General features: G+C 39.7%; 1 protein-coding gene across 1 annotated transcript; it reads right to left on the bottom strand.

The window, feature by feature from the left end:
- Positions 1–339: 339 nt before the first annotated feature.
- Positions 340–14,017, bottom strand: LOC112468712 (serine-rich adhesin for platelets-like; the record flags this gene model as incomplete). The annotated part of the gene is made up of 11 exons (XM_025038013.1): positions 3,935–14,017; positions 2,919–3,698; positions 2,526–2,741; positions 2,308–2,442; positions 2,081–2,218; positions 1,805–1,980; positions 1,572–1,722; positions 1,105–1,281; positions 897–1,036; positions 571–732; positions 340–495 (listed from the first exon to the last, which is right to left on the bottom strand). Coding segments are annotated over exons 1-11 (11,226 nt in total), but the record flags the coding sequence as incomplete, so codon positions are not given.
- Positions 14,018–14,380: the final 363 nt, after the last annotated feature.

Here is a 14,380-nt window from a genome sequence, read left to right on the forward strand (position 1 = left end):
TCACGTTCTGGCAGCCGCGGCCCTTTACGATACGACCGTCTTGGATAATCTACATAAAATTGACACTCATTACATTACATACGAATACGTGATGACTGACGGTATTGTTTTATATAAAATGGATGCTTACAGTTGTTATAATCTTCGTGAGACTGATAGGAGTCCGGGCAGATAATCGGAGCATTTTTTATACGATGCGATCCCCATTCGTCCTCGTGTGCCTATAGCGAAATAAAGAACGAAATTTACTTCAGACAATAATAATTTTCAATTCTATTAAATTTATAATAGAGAATATTTTTTTAGGGACATTAATAAAAATTTATGATTTTTACGAACGTGCGCCTTGTCGTATTTTCTTCTTTCGTTCGGTTTTCGGCGTTTTTTATTTAAATAAAACTTTCCCTTTTTTCTCTTAACTCTGTTCTCGCTGTCCCATTGCTGATCTTCGTTGTCACTCGCATCCTTAATTAACAGTTGCTCCTCCACGCGTTTCTGTAAAGTAAAAAAATCTGCTATCAGTCTTCTGTCATCTCTCGTTTGAATTCTAATGCTGCATCGCAGTTTTACCTCTGGCTCAAAAGAGTCTTCGTTGGCGACAATACCAGCTATTCGCTTTACGCAGAATTTCTTTTTGGCGCAGCAAATTATCCATAGTAGCAGCACACATATCGACAGCATCGCGCCAACACTTGCCAAAGTTACCATTATAGCGGAGAAAGAATTCCAGAGCTGCGAGAGAAAGCGATTTATGTATAATGACACGCCGCGCTAGTGCATCGAAACTAAAATATCGTGGGATAATTTTAATAATTCTGAAATATTATTTATTTATTTATACTTGAAATGTTATATAATATATGTTATACATATATTTTGCGAGTCGAGATTTGTACCATATTGTAACAGCCTTTCGTCATTGGATTAGTGCACGTGCGACAAACTCTGGCACCGTGATTCGGCTGATACGTACCGGGCGGGCATTTTTTACAGTGCGATACTCCGTCCTCGCTATAAGTGCCCACGTTACAAGGAACTGGAAAAATTCGTTAGCCGTTATCATATCGTTGTTTATTCTTCCGATTCTTGCGAATGAACACGTACCACAACGTGTATCACGAAGACCGTATCCCGCTGGACAGCTGGAGAACAAACCGACGTTGCTGGATCCCCCGGCGGACGCGTTTCCATCGGTCTTCCCTCGCTTCCGTCTTGCGAACGACGACTTTTCGACAACGATCGGCACCAGCCTCTGCTCGTAATGCGGCAATCTGAAAATAACTATAGTTAAAGAACTCTATAGAGATGTATTGTGAGTTGTATAAGGTCGCAACATTCCTCTCCTCTACGATAAAATGAATTATATTCGTTATATAATTCCCTAAATACTCCTTAATTATTTTATCACAGAGAAATATCTTCCGAATAGAAACTTTAAAAAATTCATAACGTAATGGAGCTTGAAAATGCAAAATATAGTATAACGGTAGATGTGAAATTGATTTCCGCACATTATAAGAAAGCAGAGGATACGTTGCGACAGTAAAACAAGTATGTATTTGTCAACTAACTGGTCTTCCCGAGGAAGATTTGTAAGTTTTTACTCAGTATCAACGAGACTTTATCCTGAATGGCTTTAAGGCAAAAAACATTGCAGCGTTTGGGATCTATTGTCATCAGTTTAACGATATGCGATGGCACTAGTAGAATATTTACTGTAATCTGTAATAAAAAATAGCGCACATTAGTGGATCAAAATTGAAAGATCCGAGAAAATCCCCTCATCTTACGTAAAGAAACCAACTTGACTTCGGGAGCAAGACGGCGTTAGGACGTAAGCGTTGCAGACATCCGCTTCGCATATAACGCTGTTCAATTTTAGCGGTAGATACGTCACTAGGACGTCCAAGTCCCTTTCGTCGCAAGATGGTACGTGATAACGGCTCTCGCCGTGCACAACGTGCCTCGGCAGCGTGACAACTGCGAAAGACGATTCCCTTTTAGTTTCGGCGAGGTCTCAAGCGTTTGCCGCTTCAAAACTCGTTGAAAGTATTCAATCGGTAATCATAGTGATTCGCACCTTGCAAATGGATTTCGTAAGCGGTCTCCACGGGTTCCTCATTGTCGGGGCTCGTGTACGTCATGACGCAGGTGTAGTTCCCCGTATCCTTCGCGTTCACGTTTCGCAATTCCAGATCGCCGTTCTCCGCCACGAAACCTACAACGAACGTGTTCCCGTGAATTCCGTCGCGCCGAAATTTCTCTTTCGATTCGAACGCGACAGGACGATGTAACGTATTATTATACCGAGGACCGCGATGCCGTCCGTTCTTTTCCACGTGTAACTCGGTCTGCTGACACTCGACAGCCAGGTGATACCATCGCCGTCTTGATTACAGGGTAAATTGAGATTAACGCCGGGTAGTGAAACAACATCGTGATCTGAAAATAAATTCCTCTCTTATACTGTTTATTTTTACATCTCGATATCGAATACTTGGAGAGAAGCTTGCAAACGGAAATACCGCGGTCGAATTCCAAGTCGCTGTTGAAATTATCCTCTAGCTCTTCCAGCTTGATATATTTCTGGCCCTTGAGCGATTCGATATTGTAATGCGGTTGTGGAAATTCTCTAGCCTCCTCCGCGTCGGTGTCCATCGAGATCACCATTTTATCCTGGGTCTCTTTATATTCGCTGCAATTAAGCGCCTTAATTTCGTCCAACGGAAAGCTCGTTCCGTCTAATAGAGATTTTATGTCGTTAATTGCGCTTGCGATGTCACAGATGCATTTAAAGCAATTATGGATTTTTCTCTCGTGCAACGTAGATGTTGATTTATTTTTACGGCCAGTGGTATTAAGATGCGTTGCTATCTCATCGTTCTTCTTCTTATCGTTGGTTTTTTTTACTCGAGGACTCGCGGCCGTCGTCGTCTTATGATATTTATTCTTTTTATTCGCGACACAATTATCCGTATTATGAAGAGAGCGCAAATTAGTGTTTTGTAATGTTCGCGATTTTGCTGGTTGCTTCTCTTTATGTTTGTCTGTAGCATCTTGGTGTTTGACAACCTGACGCTTCAATTTGCTCGCATTAACGCCGCACAGTTTACGGGTCTTCGCCGTTATTGAATCTTCATTGCTGGTACGCCGAAAATCGTTAAATTTCATCGTTCTCGCTTCTCCGAAATTTCGCTTGGAACCATTCGATCCGTTCAACTTTTGAGAATCGCGCTTTAATTTCTTCACTCCGGGTCGCTTTGTTCTCAGCTTGTAACGCAACGCATTAGTTCGTGTAACGTTTCTAAGACTAGCATTTCGCTTTTCGATTTTATAAACATTTTTCCTCGTCCTACTGTTATAAACGTCCCGTTTGTGATAAGATACATTAGACTTTACTTCGCTACTTCTTTCGTTCTTAAGAACAACGTCGAAACAAGTCGTCCTGGTGATCGATACGTCAGTGGGTTTACTTTTGTCAACCGTCGTACGTAATACGGCTGACGGTTCCGTAACGAAGTCGAGTTCCCAAAATCTAGTGCCGCCTAAATGATATGTCGTACTTTGCTCGGTGGGCCACGATTGATCCAATAATTGTCTTTCATTTTCTGTCGTTCTCTTATCTTTGCCTTTCTTGTTTAAGAATTTCCCATTGTGTGTCCACGTCGATGTTTCGTGTTCCTCATAATTCATGTAATCTATAATATTAAAATTACACATTAAAAAAAGAGATATTTATATTATAATATCGAATGCTACATCAAGATATACGTACATAGATTCCCTAATACTGCAATAAAATCTTGAAAGCGAAAGTAATATATAAAATATATGCCAATAGCGGAATGATATTATAATATAAATAAAAAACAAATAAACAAATGATATTATAGAAATTAGGACATTTGAAAAGTTAAGATTCTTTTTATCATACTGTCTATCATATCCTCGATATAATCTTCATTTTCTTCCATTTTTTTCTCCGTTTTATCTGTCAGTTCATCGTCTTCTTCTTTTAGATTATCTTCCTCTTCAATCTCATAGTATGGCGTTGTAATGTTCCTGTCCTCCCCAAATTCAGTTACATAATTGTCATCATTTGATTCAGATATAATCGCTGTCAGTTCATCTTCATCTGGTTTTGCAGATATTATTTCGTGCGTTTGTTTGTCCTCGTCGTAACTGAGCTGTAGCACTTTTACCGTGTAAGATCCGTCCTCTTCGGCTGTCGCAGTTGTTGCTCTTTGACTCGAAATATCGGTCGTGCTTTTTTTTGTCCAAAATCGTGCATCGTTTTTTATCGGTGAAACGTCTCTTTTTCGAACATTCGATTTGTCGTCAATAGGAAAGTTATTTTTTCTCGCGGAAATTAAATCATGTCTGAAAAAAGCGTTTCTCTTTCTATGTTCCTTATCCAACGTAGACGTTGCGGTCGGTTGGAAGATACTTTTATGATAATCAAGAACACGTTGTTCATACAGAGAGGTTTTATCTTGAAAATCGCTAGTCGTGTTTCCTCGCGTGTCAATAACGGTTGCAACCTTCTTTGGAAATTTCTTCATCTTTCTGTAGATCCTAATGAAACCTTTAAAGTGTTGCAGTGGCTTCGTGGTTTCGTTGCTTAGCCATTCGTGGAGCGACAGCTGCAGATTGTCGATCTTACGCGTAGTCTCTTCCACCCTTCTGCGACATCGAAAATCTAATGGAACATTCCACCTCGGTCTTTTCATTTTTCTTGTACTTTGCAAAGCGAGAAGCTTTCTGCTTAATCGACCAACTGATCTCCTCTCTTCGTTTTTCGCGGGAAAATACGGCAGGCAGATCTTTTTGGTCACAATGTTCCTTCTTCGTTTATCTAAAGGAATCGTCGTATTTTCCAAAACGTTCAAACATACTCGTTTCGTCACGATTTCTTCTTCTTTCTGTGTGACGGCTTCTTCAGAAACATACTTCGTTCGATTCTTTTCTTGGATGTCTCCCATTTCTGTCTGTCGAGAAGTTACCATCTTCGTAGTCGTTCGATTTTCTTTCTTCTCAGTTACCCCTTTAATCTGAGTTGTTAATTGCACTTTTATAGTGGTCATTTCGGTCGGCGGCACTGGCGTTGATAAACTTGTGAGCACAGTCGATTTCTGGGATGGTGTAACTGACGTTATTTTCTCTTCAAACGCTTTCATGTATCTTTTAAACTCTATTATATCTTTCTCCAATCTTTCCTCTCTTTCCAGTAAAATCCTTTCTCTCTCCTCTAATTCGCGCTCCTTCTTGCGCAATTTTTCCTTCAATCTTTCTACTTCCTCGTCGTACTTTACCTCTGTAGTCGCGATAACGGCCAAAGTCGATGAAGTAGTTGTGCTAGTAAACTCTAATGTTGGTGAAGTGAATAAAGGCTTACTATAAATCGCTGTGTACGTTTCTTCTGTAGTGTACCAAGTAGGAGTTGTAACTGAAACTACACTGACTTCCTCAAATCTTTCACTAAACGTAGCAATGGGTAACGTAATGAACTTTTCGGTAGCCAATGTAATTGGGCTAGTAACGGTGGATGAAGCGAATAAAGGCTCGCTGTAAAGGGTTACGTAACTTGTAGTGTACATTTCTTCGATAGCATAAGGGGTCACAGTTTCAATTGAAGCCAAGCCGACGTTATACAAATCTATAATAGATGTAGTGACATATGGCATCAAGGTTGCATAATCCGTAATTTGCACTTCTTCTATCTCTTCTGTAAAATACGTAACAGGTGTAATTTTCTCAGTGGTCACAAGTATAACTGTTTCCTCTGTAGCGTATGTCGTAGGTGTACTTCCTTCTGTAGTTGCTTCCTCCGTCTTCTCCGTCGCGTATGTAACTTCTTCTGTGGTACTGAATGGAGTTGTTTCAGATACGTAACTTGCAGTATATATTTCTTTGGTAGTATAAGAAGTTGTAGTTTCAATTGAAGCTAAACCGAAGCTATGTAAATCCACGATAGTGATACACGGTGTCCGAGTGACATAGTCCGTGATTTGTACTTCCTTTATTTCTTCTGTAACGTATGTAACAAACGTGATTTCCTCTGTAGTGTAAGGTATAATTATTTCCTCTGTTTCTCCTGTGATGTACATCGTAGATGTGCTTTCTTCCGTAGTCGCTTTTTCCGTTTCCTCGGTAGTATATGTCACAGATGTGATTTCTCCTATGATACTAAATGGAATTGTTTCAGTTGGAACCGTGGTAACTTCGGCTAAACTCGACGTAGTAATATAGGGACCAGGGGATATGATTTCAATCTCAGTAGTTGATACAGTTAAACTTGTACTAACAGTCTCGACGGGAGATGTGATCGAGACAGCGACAGTAGTCGTAACATAGCCTTCGGTTGTACCAGTCACTGTTGTAATATTTTCCGCTTTCTCTTTCTCACGCTGCATCATTTTCCTGCGATTTTCTTTTTCCACGTCCCACTGTTTTTCCTTCTCCTTCAGCCTTTCTTCTCTCTCCGCCATCTCCCTCTCGTGCTGTTTGAGATGATCGAGTCGTTGCAGTAACTGTTCTTTCTCTTCCTCTCGTTCAACAGTTTCGCTCGTCGTGGTGAATAGAAGTTCAATTTCAGCTTCGGACGTGATAAACGGTGTGATAGTCTCTTCTTTTGTCGTCGCCAGAGTGCTAACTTCATAACCGGTTTCGACAGTACCTTCTGTTTCAAAAAATACAGTACTCATGGTCGTTGTGTGCACTTCAAAAGCTTCCTTTTCCGTTAATGTCGTCAACGCCGATGAGACGAAGAAAGAAGTCAACTTCTCCACGGTCTCTGTTGTCTCAGTCTCTGTCGAAACTCGTTCTGAAGCCGTAGTCTTTTCCAATATAATCTCCGGAATTTTTTTAGGCTTTGTGATAAATTTTGGAAAGGTAACCTCGCGCCATATTTGCGTGAAGCGTTCTCTGTCCGTGTACTTGGGCGGAATTGTTAGGTATTCAAGTGGCTCCGTCGGGATTTTGAAAGTCGTCGATGGGGGAAGAGTGTATTCCTCAGTAGAGCCAAAAGTTAACCACGTTGTTGATTCTGTCCTTTCGCTCGCAGTCGACGCTGTAAATTCAGTTTTCGCTTCAACCGTCGTTACATTTTCAATAATGGTTAATGCAGACGTTTCCAAGGTAGAAGTAACTTCTTCTTCTTCGGTATAAGGTGTTTCCGAAGTAGTTTCCGCCGTTAAAGTCACATTAGTGTAAGTCAATATAATCTCAGAAGGTGTTGAGTATGTTGTAAACTCTGAAGTTTCTATCTCATACGAAGTCGTTGTACCTGTGACATAAGGCAGACTTGTTACCTTTTCTTTAGGCAGTTTCGTGTATTTTACCGTCGCAGTGATCCTTTTCTTCGTCGTGGTTTCATACTCGTCATAATAATACCACTTGCCAGTCGGGATTTCAGTGTCGTACTCCTCGTATTCTTCATACTCCTCTTCGGACGGTTCTTTCGCTACGTAATATTCCGTTTCAGCTTCTAACGTTTCCTCAGTAATTGCTGGCGAAATTGAAACAGTGGGATGGGTCGTTGTTCCGATAAATAATGTAAAATTCTTTGTAGCGTATGTTACCGATGGACTTTCAGTCGTTGACATCGTAAACTCTTCTGATACAGTTTTTGGCAATACAGAAATAACTTCCGGCGTAGTGGCAGGCGTTTCCGACGTAATTATTATTGATAGAATAGATTCGGAAAATGGAGCAAGCGTCACGGTGACTGCAGTTTCTAAGATCGTTGCATATTCCGTTTTTTCAGTCGTCGGTATTATCCAGCTTGTCTTCGTAATTTCTGTGGCAGTTTCTTCCAGAGGCAAAACAGTAGTAGTCGGAGCTATTGTGGACACCAAACTGCTTGTCTCTATTGCCGACACTGTGCTTGTTTCAGTGGAAATCAATGTAACTTCCGAAAGTGTCGATATTCCCTCAATCGTTGTTGTAGGAGTAACGGTAACGATTTTTTCAGTCAATACAGTTTCTTCGGTTATCGTGGGCAGAGTAATTGTTTCGATTGCGAGGGAAATTGTTTCTGCAGTCGTCTCAATAAAAAAAGGAGTAGTAAACGACGGCGAATACGTCGTTGGCGTTGTTTCTCTTACGATCGTGACTTCTTCTGTAACCCAAGTCGTTATTTTTTCTTTTGTACTTTTGTAGTAATATTTTTCATACTCTTTGGTTTCTTCATATTCTTTTATAGAAGACGTCGTACCTTCAATGGTCTCTGTTAAAAAAGATGAAGTAATTAAGGGAGAAGTAGTTTCATAAGCCGTTGTCCCAGTATGCACTATAACAGGCGTCGTAATTGGAATTTTGGTGATAGAAGGCGTTGTTACTGTAGAATATGTGACCGGAGATATTGTACTTTCGAAGATCATTGCTGTGATTGTGCTAGCAGTAGTACCGGAAACTGTCGCATTCTCTGTCATATATACCGCGATAGATGATGTAGTCAGAAATGTTTCGACTGTAGATACCGTTGTACGAATTGGCAATACAGCCGTGGTTTGAAGTGCCTCAAGTGAAGACGTCGTAAGTATTGAGGAAGCTGTAGTCTCTTCTATTAAAAACGTAGAAAGCGTAGTGCTCGGCGTTTCACTTAACATCGTACTTGTAATAAGTGATAAGGGCGTTGTCGTTACTACTTTCAATGACGTGGTTGGAACGGTCGTAGTCAAGAACGTGCTGGAAATTGTAGTATACGGCGTTTCACTTAGCGTCGTATTTGTAATTAGCGTCTGTAACGGCGTGGTCGTGGTTAATTTCAACGTAGGAACTGTGGTTTCAACGGAAGTTGCTGTAACAGGCGTCGAAGAAACTAAGATGCTCTTAGTTGTTTCCGTAGTAAAAATTGTAGTGAAAGTAGTCAGAATTGATGTTGGAAAAAATTCTTTCGGGGACGTCGTTGCCATAGACGACGTAATACTCTCTGATGTAACAGACTCAGTTGTAATATACGTAGTCGAAATCATTGGTATTTCGCTGGCTGTCGAAGTTTCGATGGATGTTGACGCTTCCTCAGTTGTTAAAGTTTTATTAATTGTTACCATTTCGGTTATTGTGGTTTCTACAGACGTTGAAATCTCAGTAGCTGTTGTTGAAGTTTCGGTAGTAGTTACTGCAATTTCAGTAGCCGTTGCGGTTTCAATAGTTGTTGGGATTTCTGTAGCTGTTTCTTCCGCGGTTATAGTTTTCTCGATCTGTGTCACTGGACTCTCGTCCTCCGGTATTAACGTGGTTATTGTAACCTCTGTCGACGTACTTAAAATCGTTTCCGTTCTTTCAAAAATAGGCGAACTTGCGATTGTAGTAATATTAAACAAAGTCTCTCCAAAAGTAGATTCTGACGTTGTAGTTTGAAAACCTTTTGTAATTGTCAGAGTTGTTGAAACTGGCACGGTAGAAGATGTAGTTTCAATTGTCAATTCTGCTTCTACACTCTTGAATAATGATACGGTCGAGAATGTTTGCATTGTTTCCGTCGTCAAAGTTGTCGATGTAACTTCCACAGTTTTTTCCTCTGTGGTCACAGTTTCAGCTTTAATTGATGCGGGCATCTCTTCGATTGAAGTAGCCGCAGGAATCGTAATCTTCATAGTAATATCCGTCATACCTTCTAAAAATGGAGTTAATAGCATGGCAGTTTCGGTTGTAAGAGTTTCTATCGTTGGAATTACGATAGGAGTCTCAGTTACTTCAGTAGTGATCGCGACAGGTGATATTATAGTCATTTTCTCAGTGGTTGAGATTGCAGCTTCATCAAACGGAAGGATTGTTAATTCCGTCGTATAATATAGTGGCGACGTAATTGGCATCGTTATAGTAAAAGCACTCAACGTAACCGGCGATTGCGTCAACGATATAATTTCCGAAATTCTGGGAGTTATATCTTCGTAATCCTTCATCCTCGTATAATTTCGTTCGTAGTCCTCGCTGTATCCAAAATCAGTAACTGTCGCATATAAAGATGATTCGGTCATCTCGGGGGCTCCTTTTTCTTCTACGATCGTACTCGAAGTTGTAATTGTAAACTTCTCGGTAAGGTATGGCAAGAATGTTAACGCGGACACAGAAAATTCTGTGGTCGTAAAGATCGGCGGTGACAACGATTCTGTTGGATACTGCGTGGTCCCTACATAAGGTTTTTCAGTCTTGCTCAACAATCGAAGTATATCGAGGTAAGCTGTCGCTTCCCTATAAAGCTGCGGATCAGTAGGAGAAAATTTCTTTTCTTTATCAGAACTAGATATTTCGCTCGACATTACTCTCTTTACATTGAGTTGTGGATCTCGTTGATCTGACAGGAAACGCGCTGAATTATCATTCGTGAATATATCTGGAAACGTCGAAGGTGTATTGCTCGGTGGAATTATTGATCTGCTTATTTGATTATTTTCTTGACTTTGCGTACGCCCGCCAGCAAAATTATTTTTGCTCGATTTATAATTTTTCATCAAACGCGACGATCTTGCAATTGACATCGTTGTACGTTTCATCCTCTTCAATCCGGCTCCGATAAGCTGTTGAATTGGCTTCATCTCGTAATTTTTTGTCAGAGACTTCAGATTCCTATTAAACCTCGAATAAGGCAGTCTGCGCCTCTCAACGTCGCCTGATTTGGGGAACTCTCTCTCATTCAATTTTCTCTTTTTAAGGAAGTTTCTGTCACTCTGTACCTTTGAATTGGTAATGGAGCTTTCGCGCTTATAAAACGGTGTCGTCAATTTATTTAAGAAGAGACCATTGGTTTTCTTTCTAATTTTTGCATCACGTCCTGTAACACTTCCGTCTTTAGTTTTAATGCGTTTCTTTTTCGACGAATGACTGTTAAAACTTTCTGTAGAGGAATCAAAATTACAGCGATCTACTTTGTTAGTTAGATTTGCGATATTCGTGACTTTTCTATCTTTATTCTCTCGCTCGGTCCTGACGACGTTTTTTTTATCGCACAGTCTACTTTGCACGTCGCTGAGGCTCCGGTTGACTAACTTAACTGCGTTCAACAACTTCTGCAGCTCCGAGGACAATGGTTTAATTGCCATTAATAAATCGCGCGAGTTCTCTACGTTAGATTGCGCTTTCTTTAGTGACCATTTATCGATATTTGGTGCAGCTGTCACGTAATCTTCTGCATTAAGTAACAAATCCACATCGCTAGATCTATTGTAATCAAAATCGTTGGAGTAAGTCGACTTCTTATTGTTATATTCGCCAGGAATCGAGATTCTGTATTCCTGACTATCTTTATCTATATCTTCACTATTCGAAACGTCTTCAGCATTATCAACGAAGGTGTAAGTAATATTTGGAAAGAACGTATTATCTTCGTTCGCGGACGCGTCAAAGACAGTCGAGATATTATCTACAAAGTCTGTTACAGGTTCATCTTCGTTCCTTCCTGTCGAAAATTTAGAGTCGTCTCCCACTTTTTGTGACACAGCAAATACCTCTTTATCATTAGTTAAGTACATTTCAAAAGTGGCTGGCGTATATATCCCGTCATCATGCGTGTCAAAAATATCTCGAAAATCCGTGGTTGTCAATTCGATACCAAACTCGCTGTATCCCAAAGAAGTTCCATAACTCTCGCTAGCTTGTTGAAACAGACTCATCTCGTCGTCTAATTTCGTCGCGGACAAGACACTCGATTGACCGTCATTTGCGTTTTCCTTCAAAGATACATCGTCACTCGGGATATCGATAGAAGAAGATGATAGAACTGCCGACGAATCGTAAGAATTTATTCCGTCGCGCAAATTATTATCCGCGAAAGAAACGTTCGCGTAATCCGGAACGGGAGAGACAATTTGTTCGTCGGAAATTTCAGGAGTAGCGTCGATTAATTTGGAACGAGTCCGAAAGGCGATACCCGGATACAAAAAGTCAGGATAAGACGCCGGGTTTTCCGTGGGATTCGCACTTTCTCCAGGAACACGAGGATCAAGGGTAGGATAAAAATAATTCGCGTCGTGGTCAAATAAATGGTGATTAACTCTTTGAAGATAAGCTCTACCTACATCTTTCACATCATGGTGCATATGAGCCTTGAACGAGAGAATGGCGGACGTTGCGTTGTTCTTATCTCTCTCTAACAGCTTATATCGCTTAGGTACAATTATTTCGTCCACGCCTGTTCGAGGACTCTCCCGGACGTCTTTCAAAACGTACAGATTCTTAGAAATCGGTACGAGTAGAAATCTTCTGTTAGAGCCTGTTAGACGATCATCGAATGGTTCTTTTTTAACGTTATATGAAGAATCCCTCTGATATGCATCGTGTTGCTTCTGAAATCCTTGAGAATGCTCAGGAAGCAACATTTTATTATTTAGTTCTTTAAAGGCAGAACTTCTTACGTCGACCTTAATTTCGGATTTCGGATTTGCGATTTTGGAAAATGTTAAGTCTTTATTGGAGACATTTATGTCAAATGATCTTCGTGGATTTGGATCGGCGATAGGCAATGTAGCTTCATTTACAGAGCGATTGTAGTCTAAATTCTCTAATTGCGACGGCGGCCTTTCAAACGCGAGCAACGATCGATCATTCATCTCTGTTTCCATGATCGTCGGATTCGTCGTAGAATCAGAATTAATTGCGGGAACTGTTGCTTCCGGGACTTGCCAAATGGGAAATTTTATTACGTTCGACGAGGGATTTTGCTCGTCGATATCATCGTCGTTCGCGTAGTTATTTCGACGACGGGCGATCTTGCGATCCGACTTCTTTGCACATTTCTTCCGTTTTCGCAAACTTCGCTTGACTCGCTCTAAGTTGTTCCTTCTGCTTCGCGGAAAATCGTCGATTTGATTCCCTATTAACGATTGCCTGTTGCGCTTATTTATCATCTGAATTATTCCATCGTCGATAGGCATTTTGGACACTCCGCTCCGCGCTGTTTCACTTTTCTGTTTGAAGACGTATCTCATGCTTCTTCCTACGAATGTTCAAGGAAAGAGATGTTGAGAGAACATGCGTGAAAATTATTATTAGTTTAAGCAAAAAGTAAGTAACCCCTTTCTCTTTGTATATATAAAACCTGTTCAGATTTTTACTGTTTAATGAAAAGATCACTCGAGAGGAATTCAGTACGTTTAAGTAATTAATGTCAAGGATACCTGGTATCGTTTTGGCGATATCGCCACCAATCGCGATTCTTGCCACATAAGCCGCAATGTAAAATACGATGAAAAGGATAATTCGCATAGCGTCATATCACGGGCATCCTTAGAGACGGTGTTTCGCTCACGATTCGCGCGTACCGTCGCCGCTATTTCGCACGAATTTTCCATGGAGCATCACACGATGAGTGTCACGTAGGTGCACTGTCATGTAAAAAGCGAATGTAATGTAAAAGCGATACGTCAAGATACTTGTAGTGCTCGCATCGACATGAACACGTGAAGTTTGACAGGAGTAACATCAATAAATGACGAACGCAAACGAGAACGTTTTACTTACAAAAATTCTCAATCGATTTTCTGATTAATCTGTATCACCGTGATCTGTATGTATATATTTTATTATTATATAGCTAGCATTATTTCTCACTCATCTTACATATAATTATCGTCACATTATCGAAATAGCGATGTAAAGTTCATCAACTCCTGCAGTTATGCAAGCATTTGTATGCAAGCGTATGTAGAGTTGCAAATCTGCAGGCGGTAGCTATTTCTCTTTAGCAATTAATATTTTATTAATTATTAATGTTTTAATTAATTATTTAAATTTGCTTTATATCAAATTAAATGGTAATTAGTAAAAAAAGCTAGTTAGTCTTGGTGTTAGCCTTATTATAAAATGTAAAGATTGATACAATCTTTGTTTATTAAAGGAATGAACACTTGTAAGCGAGGTGAAAATGCGAGGCGAAAAGTGAACAAATTTATTAGATTTTGACCAATGAAATCGTAGATACTCTAGTGAATTCTCTCACTTTTCACCTCGTTTCAAGATACGTAATAGGCTCCCTGAACTAGAGAATCTCTAAGCATAAGATAATAGTCACAAGTTAATAGGCATAAGTACTATATATATGTATTTATGTTTATGTATATATTACTAATAATGTATATTTTGTAATTTTTAAATACATAATAAAACACATTGCATTACTGATACAAGACAAATGACTTTTAAATATCCTTCCACACTCCTATTCTCATATATTCCTACGAACTAAACAGAAATTGCATAAATTGTAATTCCTGAAAATTAAAATTCAAAAATTTTAGCACAAAATCTGATTTTACAACACTCGACAAGAATTTTCAATTTCTGATTTATCAACATAAAGAATTTTCAATTCCTAACTTTATTAACATCAAAATTTTTCAATTTCTAATTTATCAACATAAAGAATTTTCAATTCCTGACT

This window comes from Temnothorax curvispinosus, unplaced genomic scaffold (assembly GCF_003070985.1).
Source record: "Temnothorax curvispinosus isolate PA1 unplaced genomic scaffold, ASM307098v1 QBEX01000258.1, whole genome shotgun sequence".
Lineage (NCBI taxonomy): Eukaryota > Metazoa > Arthropoda > Insecta > Hymenoptera > Formicidae > Temnothorax > Temnothorax curvispinosus.